This window comes from Amphiura filiformis, chromosome 10, assembly GCF_039555335.1.
Source record: "Amphiura filiformis chromosome 10, Afil_fr2py, whole genome shotgun sequence".
Lineage (NCBI taxonomy): Eukaryota > Metazoa > Echinodermata > Ophiuroidea > Amphilepidida > Amphiuridae > Amphiura > Amphiura filiformis.
This window is the reverse complement of record NC_092637.1, coordinates 5,619,908-5,639,867: the sequence shown is the minus strand read 5'-3', so window position 1 is coordinate 5,639,867 and position 19,960 is coordinate 5,619,908. Positions and strand designations below refer to the sequence as shown.

The 19,960-nt window shown below is 36.2% G+C and overlaps 1 protein-coding gene across 1 annotated transcript in view; it reads left to right on the top strand.

Moving 5' to 3' along the window:
- LOC140162437 (unconventional myosin-X-like) overlaps positions 1-19,960 on the top strand; it is a 152,124-nt gene that overhangs the window by 79,915 nt on the left and 52,249 nt on the right. The window contains exons 16-25 of the mRNA XM_072185673.1: positions 1,749-1,954; positions 2,775-2,996; positions 3,829-3,883; positions 4,952-5,124; positions 5,671-5,731; positions 6,987-7,127; positions 7,816-7,853; positions 16,601-16,772; positions 18,423-18,522; positions 19,492-19,627. Coding sequence (XP_072041774.1) covers positions 1,749-1,954; positions 2,775-2,996; positions 3,829-3,883; positions 4,952-5,124; positions 5,671-5,731; positions 6,987-7,127; positions 7,816-7,853; positions 16,601-16,772; positions 18,423-18,522; positions 19,492-19,627 — 1,304 coding nt within the window. The remainder of the gene's footprint in view (positions 1-1,748; positions 1,955-2,774; positions 2,997-3,828; positions 3,884-4,951; positions 5,125-5,670; positions 5,732-6,986; positions 7,128-7,815; positions 7,854-16,600; positions 16,773-18,422; positions 18,523-19,491; positions 19,628-19,960) is intronic.

Genomic DNA, 19,960 nt, shown 5'->3' with positions numbered 1-19,960 from the left:
TCCCGCCTGCATCAAAAATTGAGAATTGCAAAATATTTAATTATTTGATTTTTGTCTGTCATTTTCTCTGTTAAGGTTGGTCTGAACCCTGGAATTATGAAAACTTTCGGGCCTCATAACTGCTAAATTATTAGTCTAAAGAATATAAAAGTATACATTTTAGAATGGAAATGACTTGATGAATTCATCTGTGAGGCCCAATTTGGGCCAAAATGCTCATTTTGGAGAAAATCCTAAAAAGCGGTTTTTTGGCCCAAATTTTTTTAGTGCAACGTAACAAAAAATTGTTTGGCCAAAAAAATTTTTTATTGATTTTAAAAACTAGATAAAAATATCTAGGGAGCGTTTTTTCATTTTTTTGAATTTTGACCAACTTCACCAAAAATATTTGAAAAAAAAAAGAAAATCAGGCTTTTTTATGATTTTTTTTGAAAATTTTGCATTTTTGACCATTTTTGGTGCAAATTTCTCAAAGTTGGTCAAAATTCAAAAAATAAAAAAACGCTCCCTAGATATTTTTATCTAGTTTTAAAAATTAATAAAAATTTTTTGGCGAACAATTTTTTTGTTACGCTGTACTAAAATTTGGGCCAAAAACCGCTTTTTGGGATTTTTCCAAAATGAGAATTTTGGCCCAAATTGACCTCACAGATGAATTCAGCAAGTCATTTCCAGTCTAAAAATGTATACTTTTATATTCTTTAGACTAATAATTTAGCAGTTATGAAGCCCGAAAGTTTCCATAATTCCAGGGTTAAGACCACCCTTAAATGACATTTTTGTTACATTAATTTGCTACTTTCTTACTTTGATCATGAATCCTGAACAAACAAATAACACATATTATTATCAATGTATAAAATCAACCATAATTGCAATATGATCTGCAGTGCCAAAATGTACCATGCAAGACGTTGATATTGGGCTGTGACCACTTGTTTCAAAATGAAGAAAATAATAAGTAATAAATAACTAATAATTAAGTTACCTCATGCCTTTTTAAAAATCTTTAAATAGTAAACTAAGAATTAATTGTGAAGGGTCTTAATATTAATTTTTACTTCAATAAAATATTCAACATTGGGTAGAAAATACAGCCAATATTATGCATATGCCTCTCTTCACTCATGTTACTGTGAAATAGTAGGTATCAAATGGTTGAGTTGGTAAAAAAAAAAAAAAAATCCGCCGGCTGTACTACCAGATTTTAGGCTTGGGAGGGCAACACAACAATTTTTTTTTTGCCTTATGTATAGGTTAATAAATGTGTATCACTTATTGAGAGAAATTGGACACAATAATGCATGCGTGCTGAGATGTTCAATGCACAAGCCCCACAGGGGGAGTGCATGGGACACATTCACATCCAGCGTAAGTGCATTATTATGTCCAATCTATTAAACAACAAGGGATCTGCATTTATTAACCCGTTTTCATTTACGACAAAGAACTTCTGCAATTTCTGCTTCAAAATACTAATAATCTGCAAGAAAAATGAATCAATCCTCCAATTATGCAATATATATTTATGCACTCTGCATATCTTTGTAACAGCAATTCTGATTGACTATGTAGTTTTAAGAGTGTATGAACATATATTAAGACAGAAACAGAAGTGTAAAAGGGATTCAATAGAGAAAACAAATGCTTATCTTGAAGGAATTTCAAAATACCCCTGAAAAGGATGCAGCTCACTGAAAAGCATTATGCTAATATTGATATTTTTTCTTGTCTATTTTATATTTTAGGAATCTCTTCATGCCCTGATGGCAACATTGAACATGTGCAATCCATACTTTGTGCGGTGTGTGAAACCCAATCCGCTTAAGATCCCCAACAACTTTGATACTCAACTTGTGCTAAATCAGCTGAGATATTCTGGTATGCTGGAGACAGTGAAGATACGCAGGGCAGGTTTCCCTGTCAGAAGGCTGTTTGCTGAGTTTGCTAAAAGGTAAGGTAGCAGCTGCACACTATGTGCAGGTGAGAGTGGCAGTGGTATTTGGGGGGGGAGGGAGTGAGGGAGGGCAAAGAGAAATGGGTGGGGGATCACAACATTTCGTCGGTTGTGGCACATAAGTGTCACAGTGATTTCTCCAAATTTTTCGTTTCACATAGTGACATAACGGTTTAAAACTAGCTGTATCATATAATAGTTATTCCTTTTTAACTATTAAAGATACAGTTTAATAGTTTAAACCTTAAACTTCAATTTCAAATGGAATCGGGCCACTGAGAGATTACAGTGGAGGAGTATCGTTTTCTTGTCACTACATGTATGTGTTGTGACCGACGCTTTCCCGAAATTGGACAATTTATGGCCTTAAATAGTGGATTTTTGGTGGTTTTTGTCCTGATTGAGGAGAAAACTTAGAAGAGGAAGAAAAAAAGCTTGGGGGAAGATCCCCCTGGCATCGCCACTGGCATCGTTATACTATTTCAGTTCGATTTTCCAGAGGAGTTGCGCTTTAATTTTCTGAGAATGTTTGGTGTACAAATCAATAGGGATCCAATGGAGTAATCTGCAAATTTTGAATTTGCAATGTCCTTGGGATTTTGGATCGCTGTGTCTTTATTTATTTTTACCAATTTCAATAAATGAGGTCTGAAATCCGAGCTGAAAGATGCAGCTAATATTGACTGGTGGTTCTAATTATGACATATCTGTCTTTTTAAGGATCTACAGGGGTGAAAATAGCTAGTAACTTAATTATTTTGCTTTATGCATATGCTGCCAAAGTATTTATCAACTTTCTCTAATCTTGTTTCCATAGGTACCAAGCTCTCATTCAAGGCCAGGAACATCAACTCAGCGCACAAGACCAGTGTTCTACGCTACTGATCAAATATGACTCCAGTAAAGCACAATGGCAGATGGGTCACTCCAAGGTGTTCATGAAGGAAATCCTAGAGAATGCACTGGAAATTGAAAGAGGAATTCAGTTGTCGGTGTTGGCTACTAAGATTCAGGCTTTTGCACGAGGATTCATTGCAAGGTATGCTTGACATTAACTCTATGGGTAATACTGACTGAATTGATGCTTTCTAAGAACTATTTTGATTGGTTATGGTTACAAAGAGGATTATACCTCATATAATAGATTCCTGTCATCTGATTGGTTGAAAGTGCGGTCATTGAATTAGCTATGCCCTCAAAATGAACTGTACCTGGTCATGGAAAGGAACTATTGACCGGTCACGTGCATCCCGATCAAACTGCGCAGTCGCAACATCCATGTACATCCATTCGGTATATAAAACAAATATTGACTGCTTTATATTCGGGACATGGTTAAAATTATAAGCCTGCTGTGTTGTCAAAATCATGCTATGACCCTCGGCTGCACCTCGGGTCATAGCTTGGTTTCGATATCACCTTGGGCCTGTAATTTTAACCATGCCCCTCATAGCAGTCAATATATTGAGCAAATCAGAGATGAATAGTCTGCATGGGATTAATCATGAAATTGCTAAGAGATCTAAAAGCTATATTTTGATTGGTTACTCAGATGATTATGTCATGTGATTATCCAATCACCAGCACTGTAAGAAAGGCAGTAGTGACCATGGGGTCAAGAGAGATAAAAGGAGATATAAAGAGTTCAGATGCCGAATGGGATATATGCCATTTTCAGACTTAATGCATTGAAGGAATGCCAACATCTGCTCTATAATGCTAGCTTTAAATTGACACCCTAGTTTAAAAAATTCAATGTATATGTTTGAAATTATGATCAAAACAGCACATATTTTCTTACTATGTTCTTTATAACTGGAATAGCCCATCGTTAACTGAGGTCTACCATTATTGATACTTTTAATCCACAGACAAGTCTACAAGAGGGAAATCAGAAGAGTTGTCATAGTACAGAGTTTGGTCAGGGTAAGTACTGTGTTATTCTTATAGATTCCAAGTAGTGGCGTAGCTAAGGGAGGGCAAAGCTAAGCATTTATGCAAATTAGCTAATTAATTATGCAAATATGCAACATATTAGAAACACTTCGACCAAGTTTCAAGGCAAAAATATGTAAAATAAAAGTACTCTGAACATCTATGCATGAATTTTTAGCAAAATATTGTTAACAATTACATATTAAAGACCGTTTACAGTCATTTTAGCTCATTAACTACATTGATTATTGTGATAAAAATAAGAAAGATACAAAGAAAATATAAATTGATGTACCGTACTGACGCGAGTATAGTCCCACCCCGTTTTTGGGTGAACATTTTTCAAAATTGAGGGGGGTGGGACTATACTCGAATTTCAATTTAAAAAAAAAAAAATTTTTAATTTTTTTATTTTTTCGGTTTTGTAGTGTCCCTAGACCTGAGACCTAAATGTTAGGATCATTCATGGTTGACCTAAAAAAAAAAAAAAATTCAAAAAAATTCAAGATATTTTGTATTTTTAATATGAAAATTGATAATTTGTATTCATGTCATAGTCTATTAATGATTTCAAAATGCATTGAATTTGAATGCATTTTGATATCATTAATAGATTATGACATGAATACCAAGTATCAATTTTCATATTAAAAATACAAAACATCTTGAATTTTTTTTTTTTTTTTAAGTCAACCATGAATGATCCTAAAATTTAGGTCTAGGTCCTGGGACACTCCAAAGCCGAAAAAATAAATAACTTTTTTTTTTTTAATTTCTGAAATGTTTCGAAAATTTCGATTTGGGACTTTACTCGAAGGTGGGACTATACTCGCGTCAGTACGGTATTATCAAAACTGTATGTCTGTTTTGCTTCAAACAAAAGGCATATTGATCTGCGTACTTTGCCCTACTAAATTAATGTATTGAAAACATGCTCAGAGCATATCCTGATTTCCAGAAATATCCTCATATACCACCTTAAGAAAGAAGTGGGCTTAAATAAAAGTTACAAATCTTCAGCTTTGTTTTATGTTGGCCAGTATTTTGTTTGTTCTACAGTCATTCCTTTGCGAGATATCGTATCTCCGCATGAGGGCGGCGATCATCACATTTCAGAAGTTTGAAAGAGGGCGAGTAGCGAGGAGATTACTGGCACACTTGAAGGAGGAGAAGAGGAAAGAAGAAGAAAGACTGGCTGAAGAACAAAGGAGAAGGGAGGAAGAAGAAAAAAGGTAAAGTTTGCATCCTTTTTTATTATGTTGCAATTTATATCAAAGAGGTTAAAATGGTAAAGGGGATAAACCTGATGTACACATACTGGAATGCCCCACTCTCTTTTGAAGTGATTTTGCCAGACTCCTCTGTATAATAATGTTTCTGTGGGTTGATCACTACACCTCCTCCACAGCAAGTTTGTTAACTTCCAGGCATTGAAAAAAGCCATTACCCATTTGGACAACTTCCAGGCATTGAAAAAAGCCATTACCCATTTGGACACCTAGGTGGGAAAGGCAAAAAGGGTGAAAGGTCTTGCCTAAATGCACAACACGCTGACACTGCAGAGACTTGAACTCATGAGATCAAGTTATCATGCCCCCAATCAGCATGCTTATGATTAATTAAGATAATTTTTTTCATGAAATGAAGTTTTGCTTATGTTGCTTCTTAAAACCTTACCAACTTTGGTGCTAAAGATCTGGTCATACATAATTTTGGTTTTGAATACAGAGAACTTATTGCTGTTGATGTTTAATGAAGTGTTGTTTTTTTCTTGACAGGGAACTAGAGAGGTTAAAAGCAGAAGAAAAGATAAGAGAATTGGCTGAACTAGAAAGAAAGGTGGGTGAAAATAATGAGAAATTATGGTTTGCTTGTATTAAACAATATGTTTCCAAATTTTGAGTTGTATTGTTCCAGCAGTTTTGATTTATAGAAGCAAAAAGGTGTATAGCAGTGCTCCATCAGAGAGTACATACTTCCAGTTCACCAAGTTTTTGTTCACAACATCTAAATGAACGATCCCGGGCGTAAAATTTTATTGAGGTAATGAAAAAGAGTTTTCACATAAATCTCAGTTTTGATAAACGGAAAAATGGGATGAAGCTGTTTATCGCGTCACCCCCTTTATTGATCTGATGCATTTGAACTGATAGAAGTTATGATGAAATTTACATATACCAAAATAAGAGGAGAAACACAAACTTATTACAAAATAAGCATATCAGATGAAAGTTTTTCTTGTGAATACTGGATTTTTGGCCCCCCACACATATGTGGGGCTTATGTTATCATCCAGATGGTTGTCTGGTTGTTTCTTTGTTGGCTGGCTGCCTGGCTGGCTGGCTGGCTGGCTGTCCAGGCAGAAGCAAATTCATTAATCCACTGCGCTGCTCCAATGCAAAAACCGATCAACTTCAAACTTGGTATGGTGATAGGATATGGTGGCCTGATGTGCTGTATAGTTTTATGTCATATTATTTGCATATGTAAGAAAATTAGTGAGCTAATTTGCATATTGCATATTTTATTTGTTATTACAAACCTTGTTTACACACCTATGTGTGGGGGCCACCTTAATTACGAAACGCGTAATTCTAGTGTAAAATTGGTAACCTGTATAGTGGCTTGTGTGAGTCACAAGGTATGGGGAGCAGTAATTGCAAAATCAGATTTCCACTTCATACTGAAGTACTGTAACTATGCATAGTGTCTTGCTGACAGCACTGAGCTATAATGACAAAAACAGTTTGGTACTGCTAGAAATGTGACAACATTGCCTTCAATGTTTGGAGCAATACAGTTTGTAGAAATCTAGTATTTGCCTTTGAAAAAACTACAATGGTACAAAAGGTCATAGCTTATTACTTTCTACAGAAATAAATAAATAAATAGATAGATAGTAAGTGCGTTTTCTTTCATTTTACCTCATTATTTTAGCTTCAAATGACCAGAAAACCCTCCTGACAGTTGTTACTAATAATATTTTATAATTTTAGGCAAGAAATGAAAAAAAAAATCAAATTAGTCCAAAAAGTAAGGAATATGGCACCATGCACTTGTCTGATACATCCCTGTTCTTTCCCTTTGATTGTAGCTTGAAGAAGAAGCGAGACAAAGACAAGCAGAAGAAGATGAAGCCAAGAGACAACAGGAGGAACAGAAGAAAGCTGACTTTGAGAGAGCCTTGGAACTCAGTCAACTACAGAAGGAAAAGGAAGAAGAAGCTAGAAAGAAGGTAAGGCTGTGTGCCATGTGTAAATATTGATATGCTGCAATCAGGGTTTACTTTAAAGCACAAAACACGCGTATTTACACGTTCACGCACTTTGCGGACCTCTTCAAATCCAAAGTTCAAATTCCAACGCGTACAAAATCTTGAAAACGTACGCATTCAAATATTACAAGATTTGAACACTCAATATTGTTAAAAATGTCTTCCAAAATAAAATAAAAAATATCCCTTGGGGCAATGTTTTGGACCCCTTTAGAGGAAAAATTCCCAATTGAAAGGGTCCAAAAAATTTGAAAATACCCTATCAACAAACTGCTTAAAGAAAACCCTGGCTGCAATTAGGACTCGCCTTTTAAACATACAAATGTTCATGTCATTGTATTTTATTTTCTGCCAGTAATGTATCATTCAAGTCCAAACTCAAGTCTACTTTTGTACGACTATGGCTTGGACTTGGACGCAAAAAGTCTTGGTGCGGCGTGGACTCACAAAGATTCCAACTAGAAACCAATTCTATGTAAAATGTGAATTGATTAATAAAAATGTCAAATTAGGTCTTTGTTTCCTGTATGCATGTAAACCACCTGTTTGGGAGCAAAAAGTAGAAAAAAAAACGAGAGCAAAGTGAGGGAAAAAATCTATAATTCTCCTTGAAGTAAGTATTTTGCATTTTCCTTATTAATCTTTACAGGCTCATGAGGAAGAACTGAGGCTAGAAGAAGAAAGAAGGTAATGTTTCAAGTCTTTGATTAAGTCTATTCCATGAACCCATATTGGATCCAAATGACTGGGGCTAGACTTTATCCCTTTTCTGATATGATGAGGCAAGAACACACTTATTTGGTTTATAATATATTGAGTGAGCCCAGATTGTAATGAACAACTAGTGAATTTTTGTTTTTGGAGGAGAGTTAGCTTAAAATGTACGTAATATCCGGCATTTTTGACCCCTAATTGGTTTTTTTTTTGGGGGGGATGTGACCCTTCCAATCACCTTGGTGTCACTGTACATTTTAGATTTTGTTGATATATTTCAATACTTCTCTTCTTTTTGTATGTAGGAGTAAGAGAGAAACTCATAGGTAAGCTTTGCTGCATCATAACATGGCAACCTATGCTTACTTTCACAATGTTACCAGATTGAATGCTGTATCTATTTCCTAAAATCTGGGTACCATATATATTTGCAATCATTCACAGTTATAAAGGGATTTCATTTCTCTATACTTTGCAAGTGCAATCACTTTAAACACTGGGTCATTGGTGATTACTGCTGTACTTTTACTTTGAGAAATACTTTTACTTCTGACAATTGAGAGTTAGTGAGACGCATGACTTTATTGGTCCATAATGAAGGCTGTTGAAAAATGGGATGATAAAAATGATCAAAAATCAAATCAAATCAAATCATTGATTAGCCTATAGTGCAAGTTAAAAGGTTTTTACCCCTAAGGCATTCATAAAAAAGGAAAGGGGCTGATCATTCATTGAACTATTTCAGTTGAAATCCATACATACTTCATGTTGCACACAGGGGGTGGGAATTTCAAATGGGGTTACCTGAATGGGTGATTCCATTTGAAATCTACACCACCTGTGTGGGAGATTAAGATCATGTCTTCCACATGGGGTGTATGGATTTCAACTGGAATAGCCCAATATATCATCACATTTTATTTACGATATGTTACATAATATTATATTATATCGTTTATGCAAGATTGATAGGGTTTTATTCACAAGATGGTCTGTGGAGTTACAGGCCCATTCAGTGATTTGCTCATTCGGACAATTGTAAAAAATCATCAAAATTCAGATTTTTGTACCTTTGTTATTGTTATATAGATGTGCTAACATAGCCTGCTAGTGGTTCAGCCGGAAGCTATGTTTTAAAGACAAAATAAGGCATTTACATGCAATCTGTAATTTATATAGATGAGGTGACTTCTGACATCAATGCCTGGCAGTATGTGCACGCATCATCACAATTACCATTGTTTTTTGCCAGGCAGTATGCGCGCGAATCATTTTTTGTTCAGGGCTCGTGTTTTTATAACTTCCGCCACATCACAATAAGGTTATTGAACATTATAGTGGTTGCACGGGGCTCACTCAAGCATATCAATATACCAGTCCCTTGCCTTTGTTGATAAACATTGAGGTCACCTCATCTATACTGACAGTATATAAATTAGCAACATGTATTTGAATGGGCCTCAACTTTAACAATACTGCTGTTTACCTCATTTTTTGCCCATTTTTTTTTTTCATTTCAAAAATACTTAATTACAATTTTGATGACTTATCCTTCACTTTTAGTCAATTTATAAACAATTTTAATTTTTTTTTTGCACTTTCGCTGGAATCACTGAAAGGGCCTTTAATTATGTTCTATTATTTATACAAGAATTTATAGTATTTGTATAGAAGCACTGGAGTAAGTATTTCAAATGGAAGTTACCCCGTTGCCTATTACATTTGAAATCCATACTCCCTCTGTAGAATACTTCCACATGGGGAGTATGGATTTCAATTGATATTTTTCTATAGGATGTAATTCACTGATGGTGATGTTTAGGTAGTCCTGAAGTTCAAATTGAGGCCATTGTTATTTTAAAAAGGAAATGAACTTATGTCGACTTATTTGTCATCTGATCAGTATCGTCTAATTCACAGGCAAAACTTGACAACTGAACTTGAGATGTGTAAAATGTTATTTCACCATATTTTTTTCCCACAAATTCATGGCCCGATCGCTAATATCCTCATTCCGAGGACCCCAGAATTTACTTGGAGTGGTCAAATTGTTGACATCGGAAGAAAGCTACTATTTTTGTCATTTATCAGGTGAAATCTTAGCTGAAAGGAGTACATAAGAGCCCTAATTAGGTGACCAATATTAATTTTGCACAGTATTCTATGGAGCTTAGAAATAAAATAATGTTTAAGCTCATATGTGACATGATCTGGTCCATGGGGGCCAAAGGCGGCAAATTTGAAATTGAGATAAAGGCAAAAATATGGAGTAAAAAACAATAAAATACATAAGAAAATACACATCACAAAACTTCAGAACTTTAAAACCAAGTATGCTAGACCTTTGGTGTTTTCAGTATATGATAGCCTAATGTTGCTACAAGGTGATAATTATAGTACCTTGGATTTTCAAACATGCCTCCTTTGGCCCCCATGGAGCAGACCGTGTCACATATCCAAAAGGATTGGAATACCAACGTGGAACTACACAGATGGGGATTGGGTGTCAAGGACATTCAATCAAGATGAAATCATATAATTAAATCGGGTCATCTCCCTTTAAATGATAGATATTGCATGTTCTCAAGTAGCACTACTTCGGAATGGGTTTCTCAATCACACCTTATATCACTGAATCTCTTTCACACCATTCAAATTGATCCAGATATGTTATGCATTGTATTGTATTAGTACTAGGGCCGGTGTCGGCACCGTTTTTTGATGTTGACATGTCGACATATTTCGTATCTTGACATCGACAGAGTGTCGACATACATTTAGGTTCCGAAAAAATACCAGGACTTTTTTTTTTCATGATTTTAGGAATATTAAAAAAATTTTAACCTAAAAATATCTAGAAACACCATCGGCAATTTCAGCAAATTTCCAAGATGGCCGTCTTCATAGCGAGCATGTAGCGATGAAGTGTACAATTTACACCGGAAAACTGCCAAAATCATGCCCCTGAAGGCAAATAACATGAAAAATTGGCGAAATAGTAGGTAAAAGATAAGATTTGGCATTGCATTTTGTGGAAAATACACTAAGCCAAAAAAGAAACTTATAATTTTTCACAAGGTCATATCTTAAAATCCTCTCCATAAAAATGAACAAAAATTGCACACAGGATTACTTCAATACTCTACTCTAAACACTGGTCAGTAACCAAACAGTTGTCCAACTGACACAACAGCAAAATACACTGACATATGCAACACCTTCCTGGACCACATTCACAGCGCAACAGATTTCTTTGGCTGGGTTCCAATTTTTCGCCTGTACATGAACAAAAATTACACACAGGATTTCTTCAATACTGTATTCTAAACACATGTCAGTAACCAAGCAGTTGTCCAACTGTCACAACAGTAAAATACACTGACACGGAACAGCTTCCGGGATCACATTCACAGGCGAATAATTGGAACCCAGCCAAAGAAATCTGTTGCGCTGTGAATGTGGTCCAGGAAGGTGTTGCATGTCAGTGCATTTTGCTGTTGTGTCAGTTGGACAACTGCATAGTTAGTGACATGTGTTTAGAGTAGAGTATTGAGGCAATCCTGTGTGTAATTTTGGTTAATTTTGATAGACAGGATTTTAAGATATGACCTTGTGAAAAATTATAAGTTTCTTTTTTGGCTTAGTGTACATTGGAAATGGCCAATATTTTGAGTGAAAATGAGCTTGCCTGACGAAGTTTTACTGGGCCATTGCCTTAGCACTATGTTGCCATGGACGAAGTTCTGTCGATATGTTGACATAATTCACTTTGTCGACAGGATTCCGACAGAGGACCTGTCGACACCGGCCTTAATTAGTACATTGTTATACTCATGATACCAACTGTAACCAGGCCCAATCCTGGATGAGTTAAGATTAGAGGGGCTAGAGTAAGTGTTGGAGGCTAAATTTTATGGTTTGGTTATGATCAGTGTTGGTAGCGCAGGGCAAATGAATATCATTGATAATGCTTTACTGGGAATATTCACGCCATGCTGTTATGACAACAAAAACCCACCAATCCTAAAACTTACTCAGGTCAATGGCAATGTCCATGGCATGTATTTGGACACAGGGAAATGACACAGATAGCTGCCTTTTTACATCTGGCTGAAAAGTTGGTTGTAGGTGATTCTAAGCTAGTCTATAAAATACTTGAAGGTTGGGGGCAGACAAAAAAACCCCAATTGAAGTGTCATGAATATGCAGCAAGTATTTTGAAACCTACATCTTTAGGTGAGGCATTTGATACACTCCTCCACCCCCACACTACCCCTCCCCCACAAACGAAAGAGGTCGTCATTGTTAATGGAGGGCGTTTAATAGAAGGAGGCAACAAATAGAGTAAATATGGTATATCTTCTACAATGGGAGTGAGTATTTCAAATGGAAGTTTTATACCCTATTGTCTATTCAATTTGAAATCCATACTCCCTCTGTGGAAGACTTCAGCTAAGTCTTGCGTAGGGGGAGTGTGGATTTCAAATTTTCAATTTCCCAACATGACCACATATTCCTATTCCCTATCTTCAGTGAAAGGTGATGCCTAATAGGGATGTGATATTCAGTATCTTCAGACTTCAGTCTTCAGTGGGTAGCTTCCTATAGCAGCTCGTTGAGCTAAACTGGAAGTGGGTTGTTGTGACCTCACAATAACCCAATGACCAAAGATATAACCTTTGATGACTGAAACAGCAGCTATTCCAATTTTCACTATTACATTCATGCTATCATGCTCATCAGTCTTGGATCAAGGCCATTTCCTGCACCCACTTCCAGATTCATTATGACTAAGGCTAGACTTGCTCTCAGTTCCTGTATGATGCAGTTTTACCTCCCTCATCATTGTTATCATTGGTGGTGGAACAATACAGAGAGGATCAATGCCATGGGAATTGATTTCTGAACAGAAATTTTGAAAAAGTGCAGAAGCTTTTTGTGTGTTGCCAAGGAAATACATCCAGATCTCATTACAAATGGGATGCCATTTGAATTGATTTCTGAACAGAAATGTTGAAAAAGTGCAGAACCTTTTTGCATGTTGTCAAGGACACACATCCAGATCTCATTACGCTTGGATGCCACCAGCAGTGGTGTTATATTGGTCTCATAGGAAGCCAAGTCATCAGTAATTTGAAAGTGAATTGTGAGGAACAGCCCTTCCAGTTGGATTGAAAAATTGGTGTGACTTTAGATCTTTTACATCTCTACTGTCATGCACCTGTTGGTTATTAAGAACGGTGCATACTTATGGAATAAAGCGCAGCTTGTGGATGACATACTTTATTGTAAAACCAAGCGGAAAAATTATATGCTAACCACCCCTGTCATACATCGTCTGATTTTTTTGGAGCGGTGCATACTCACAGACTAAAGAACAGGTTGTGGGGTGGTGTACTTTATTGTAAAAATGGCATCTGCTGATATACTGTTTGCTCATCATACAAATCAACTTAACAGACGGCAGACTGGAATCCAAGCCGTATTGAATGGACATGCACCAATGGATGATATTCTATATGCTATTAAGCTCTCTAGATTAGTTGAACATGTGGAGGGTCATCACAAGTCAACATCTGAGGACCTGTACAAAGGTAAAAGGTCAACTAGATCTAAGGACATATGCAAGAGAGGTCAAAGGTCAACAATCTCAACAAATAAGAGATCGACAAATGTTCGAGAAATATTACCAAGCGATGGATCTAACTGTTCTGCCGACATAAATTTGATGCATAATAAACCAAATGAGGAGTTAAGCTCAAAAGGTCATAGGTCACGAAAATGTGAGGATTTTGATGAGATAATTTATCAAGCAAAACTGCATGATTTGTTGGAACATTATGTAGGACAATGTAATGATATAGAATTTAAGGGCTGCAGATCTCATGGTGCTAACCATACAAAAGGACGTAACCTTTTGGATAATGATGTGTCATCGCACTTATATGAATATAAAAGAGGCAAGATTATAGGAAAAAACAGTTGTCGTAAAAAGTCTGTGAAGAATGACAAACTGTCAGTGTCTCAAATGCCAGAACCTGCACGATATAATACTGAACGATATATGGGAAATCACGATTCTTCAGGTCAGTGTGGACAAGACCTGGATTGTCTAGAGGAGGATCAAATGAAACATGATCTACCTGAAACGTCAAAAATGATGATATCGAGGAATAGCAATAATTGCGCTCAAGTTGAACATGGATGCTTGTCAGGTGGTGAAGTTCAGGATATAAATGCAAACTTGATAGAAATCTGTTCAGTAAAACAAAAAGAAAAGCGTATCATGAATGAACAACAATCATCAGATGCATCTCAATCAATTGTATCGAAACCAACCAGAAAACGTGGTGTAATAGATCATACATTGGAAACTGCAACAGCCATGCCTACTAAAAAGCCCACTCCAGTGGTTATGGAGCATAGTGAGGTCAAAGGTCAATGTGGTGGTGCAGGATTTAGTATCTATTCTGAATGCTTGGATTATACCAGGTAAAATACTCTTATTCAAAAATTTAAAAAATCCTTCACTGGTATTTATTTGATAAGAAATGAGACCATTAAGTCATTAATTTCATGAATATATACCAAATGAATATTCTCAATTGAAATACATTGTTTAATTTACAGTTTAATGCAACAAGTGGTTTTCCCATTTTATTATCTAACTTAATCCATCAAAGAGAATGCATTTTGTCATTTACATGAGTTCTAATATCAGCAAATTAATTATAGTTCTTGCCAGATTGTTATGGAGTACCTGGAGAATCAACAGAAAAATTGGACCATACAGAGCTATCATAATCAAATTGGGGGATGATAGAACATTTTGTACTCCACTCCAGTCTTACACCCTCTTATTGGTGACAAATCTCTAGTCCGAAGGTTCCCTAGTCCGAAGGCTCCTTAGTCCGAAGGTTCGCTAGTCTGAACACGTAATTTACCATTCGCTAGTCCGAATTCTGAAAAAAATTTGCTAGTCCGAATATCTGGTTCTCTAGTCTGAATAATAAATAAGATTGTCTAGTCCGAATATAGAATAAGTCTCGCTAACCCTAACCCTAAACCCAAACCCTAATCCGAACACTAACCCTTATTCTATATTTGGACTAGAGAACCTTCGGATTAGCAAACTTAATTTGGTTTTCGAACTAGTGACCCTTCGGACTAGAGAACCTTCAGACTAGAGAGAAGTCACATGATTATTTTGAGATTAGTGCATAAAACGCAGCTCGTGGGTGACATGCCTAGCTTATTGCGCTATTCCAGTTGAAATCCATACACCCCCTAAGGAAGACATGACCTTAATCTTCCACACAGGGAGTGTAGATCTCAAATTGAGTCACCCATTCAGATAACCCATTTGAAATTCACACCCCTGTGTGGGAGATGAAGATTATGTATTCCATAGGGGGTGTGTGGATTTCAACTGGAATAGCCCATTGGCCAACCTAGCCATCATTTCATTGAAGTTCATCAAGCTAATTATATGTTCACACATTGCAGTGGGCTGTAATATATAATAAAAACAACCAAAAAACATGCATTTGAAAGCATTAATTTTATGTTAAATAATTGAAATTTAAACAGACGAAAAGCAAATTCCATAAATGCTTATGTGTATATTATTGTATTGTTAAGCATGGGACCTAAATAGTCTGCCTCGGCTTTCTTTGGGTAAAAGACTAAATTCTGGTGTCAACAACTGTTTGTGGGCACATGACAACAAAATTTGGAGTTTCTCCTCATTGGAAATTGTGGCCAGTCACATCCAAAATGGTGGATTATAAGGCTGCGATCCACATTGATGAAGGAATTCAGATTTTATAAGTAAAATAAGTCGAGTTCTTTTTTATGTTCTTTATGATTTCATCCACAAAGTCTGCCCTCATTGTATGATTGGTCACAAATATGATTGAATCTTGTTTATATTTGGGTGATGTTTTTTTCTTGTTTATATTTAGGTGATTTTCAATTTGTGACATGATCTGGTCTATGGAGGCCAAAGGTGACAAATTTGAAATTGAGATAAAGGCAAAAATATGGAGTAAAAAAACACAAGTAAATAGAAATCACAAAACTGCATAAATTAAGAACCAAATATGCTAGACCTTTGGCATTTTCAGTATATGATAGCCTAATGTTTGTATAAGGCAATGATTACAGTAACTCAATGTTAAACAATGCCTCCTTTGGCCTCCATGGACCAGATTGTGTCACATTTATGCAAATCATGTCTCTCTTCATTGCACATTTCCATTCTTAAAACAAAAACAAACAAAAAGCAACAAAAAAACTCCAAACAAACAAGTAATATTCTTGTTTCTTTAAAATACTCAATCTTATTGGGCTATTCCAGTTGAAATCCACACTCCCCCTGTTCAAGATTTTAGAAATATCTTCCACAGGGGGAGTATGTTTCTCAAATATTATTATATAATATTATTCAAATGTAATTATAAAGTATAAAGTTATTCATTTTGAAACCCATACTCCCCCTGTATTATGGTTTTACCTATATCTTCCACAAATGCAGTAAGTATTTTAAATAGAAGTTACCCAATTGTATATTCTATTCAAAATTGATACTCCCACTGTAGCAGACTTTAGCTAAATCTTCTACAAAGGTAGTGTGGATTTTAAATGGAATAGCCCAATTTGGAGTAAGTGTTGATCTTTGTATAATCCTTTTTTTTCCTCTTTGTAATTTTCCAATACAGACTACTAGCCATAGAAGAAGAAAGACTGCGGAAGGAAGATGAGGAACGGCAGCTGATGGAAGAGATTCAACAGCGAGAAGAAGAATTGGACCGACTCCAGAAAGAGGCTTTAGAGAGAGCAGAGAAGCAAATATTGCACGAGTTAGATAGCTCACTGATGCAGGCACGTGAGGTCGGAGTATTTCTAGTTTGTTTTTCAGTGTTGCTGCCCTGTGATGTCTCTGCTACAAGCCTTAGCTTCAATGCTAATGGTGGTGTTGTTATCATCATTCACTGTGAAATATGTTTCCATAGTTTGTGACATTATGCAGGAAAGAGTAAATGTACATCTTAGAGAACAAATCTACAAGAACCTTTTGTTTTTAAAAATGATCAGAATTTTCAACATTTAGCCCATTTGTGTGTAGAAAAAGTATAATGGTGATCATCACATTCGTGGTCATATTAGATTTTGCTATTGCTATGTCACAAACTATGTAAACATAACATTGTAAGTTACAAAATAACTCATTCTAACAAACATTTGTTTGTGTGCACAAAATCTGGTGGCAATTTTGGAATAACTAACATGCTAACATGTGTGACTTAACCTTAACTCTGTGGAAATCCAACCTTTCTGTGTGATTCCTTCATAAAAGCAAAACAAAAATGCTTGCTTATCCTTTCCCGACCGACCCTTATCCTGAAATCCGGGAATTTGTGCAAAAGAATACTGGCAATACCAGAATTTTCACATCCAGCTGAACTGTTTTTCTTAACAGTTTCTCCACACTTCTAAACTGTTTGAAACATATAATGATTTATAGTCATACGTAGGGGTAAACGTAAATAGGAAGCAATGTAAAACTTCTATGCTACTCAAATTTCACTCACAGGAGCGCTTTCACTGGGTCAACCGGCGTGTTCAGCGGATGTTATTGCTCTGAAGATTTGTTGTTGGTAGTGATGTTATTGGGATACCTCCGATGACGTCACAGATGTAGATGACGTCAAACTGCAAGATGTGGTGGCGCCCCCTTGGTTCCGGGGGGTCAGGAGGTGAACAATAACATCACTATAAAAACAACAAAACATGCATTTTAGGCCTACTTATGAATTTTAAGAGGTCATAGGTCAAAAACCATAGGTCACAGAAAAATGTTGTGATTGAATTTTTTGATCCAAACATCCATCTTAGTAAATTGATACACTTTCCATGATGCATAAGTCATTTTTCAAAACAATTCCCATATCAAAATGACATTTTTTGATCAAAGCTGGACAAAATCACCAAAAAATGACATTTTTACCTAAAATTTAAATGTTTTGAATTAAGCGATGATTTTGTTTACATATTTTAAATATCCCTGTGACATGTGTTCTGTACAGCAAATATGAAGTTTCTACTCCATATACATGTAGTTAAAATGTGCCATTTTTAGGTAAAAAAATCCTTAAATACCGTGACCATTGCCATGGAAATGGAATAGGAAGCGCGGGTTACAAATTTGCAACATGGCAGAAAAGAATCTCCAGACTCTCTGAACATTTTGATAAATGATTTGTCCATTTGAAACATCTGTCCTACGAAATCGTTAAATAAAGCCCTTTTGGCTGCATGGCCCCTATACTGTTTTATCATAATAGCATGCCAATACTTGATATCCTAAGAAATTTTGGCTGCAAAATTAATGTTTGTACAATGCCAATTTTCTTTTGATATATTTTATAGTCTTTTTTTATCCTTTTTTTTTTTGCTTGTATCTCAATTTTCACTATTGCCACCTTGGAGCAGATTGTGTTATCCCTGTTGTTAACGCTGCAATTCAATTTCTTTTCATAGTTTGAAGAGGAGTCCATAATTGGGGAAGAAGATGATGATAATATATCAAGAAAGTCAGATGATGCACAGTACTTTGAGGGATTCCTCTCTATGAAATGTGGTAAGGATTAGTGGGGTGTGATGGGTCATTGTGGGTAGGCCAAAACAATGGGTTTGGTGGGGTGTGATGGGTCATTGTAAAAAGGCAAAGGTTTTGTGCCTGCTTTATTGAGGCAACAGAGGAATCAGATGATGCACAGTACTTTGAGGATTCCTCTCTATGAAATGTGGTAAGATATCAAAATTAGTGGGGTGTGGTGGGTCATTGTAGGAAGGCCAAAACAATGGGCTTGGTGGGGTGTAATGGGTCATTTTAGGTAGGCAAAGGTTCTTTAGCTGCTTTTTTGAGGCAATAGAGGAATCAGATGATTCACAGTACTTTGAGGGATTCCTTTCTAGTATGCAAATTAGGCTAGTGGGGTGTGATGGGTCATTGTAGGTAGGAAAAGGTTCTGTGTCTGTTTTAGAGAGACAGTACTAAAGGTCAGATGATGCACAGTCCACTTTGAGGGATTCTCTTTTACATGAAATGTAGGAAGATACGAGGCTTAGTGGTATTTTGTGTTTGTTCATACTGCCTAAACTTAACATATTTTAAGCCTAAAATTTCACATGAGTTATGAGAAGAATGGGCTATTCCATTTAAAACCCACACTACCCCTGTGGAAGATTTAGCAAAAGTCTTCCACAGAGGGAGTATGAGTTTTAAATAGAATAGACAATTGGGTAGCTTCCATTTGAAATACTCCAGGTTAAGCCATAATTTAATACAGGGGGAGTATGAGTTTCACAATGATTAACCCTGACCAATTACATCTGAAAAAATATATATTATCAAAATCTACCACAGGGTTAGTGTGGATTTCAACTGGAATAGCCCTGTATAAGTTTTCATTTTTATGGGGAAGGGGGGTGTTATGAGAAGAATATAAGCTTTATTTTTATTAGGGCTAATGGGTGTGGTGGGGTGAGACTGTCAATCGAGTCACACACCTTTAATATTTTGCTCTTCTATTTACATCTTGTTCAGGTGGTCTTGGAAACAGCTGGAAGAAACGATGGTTTGTATTGCGAGATGAGTCTCTCATGTGGTTCAGAAACAAACAAGAAGCGCTGAAATCTGGCTGGTTGATGAAGAAAGGCGGTGGCACTAGTACAGTTGGAAGGTAACTATGGCTGTCCCATTTGAAATACATACACCCCCTATGGAAGACATGTTTTTAATTGTCCTCACAGGGAGTGTGAATTTCAAATGGGGATACCTGATTGGGTGATTCCATTTGAAATCTACACTCCCGGTGTGGGAGGTTAAGGTCATGTCTTCCATAGGAGGTGTATGGATCTCAACTGGAATAGCCCATTTTGGAGCAGACGACACTGAATTGGTGGCTCCATTTGAAATTCACACTCCCTGTGTGGGAGATTAAGGTCATATCTTCCATAGGGGGTGTATGGATTTCAACTGGAATAGCACATTTTGGAGCAGACGACACTGAATT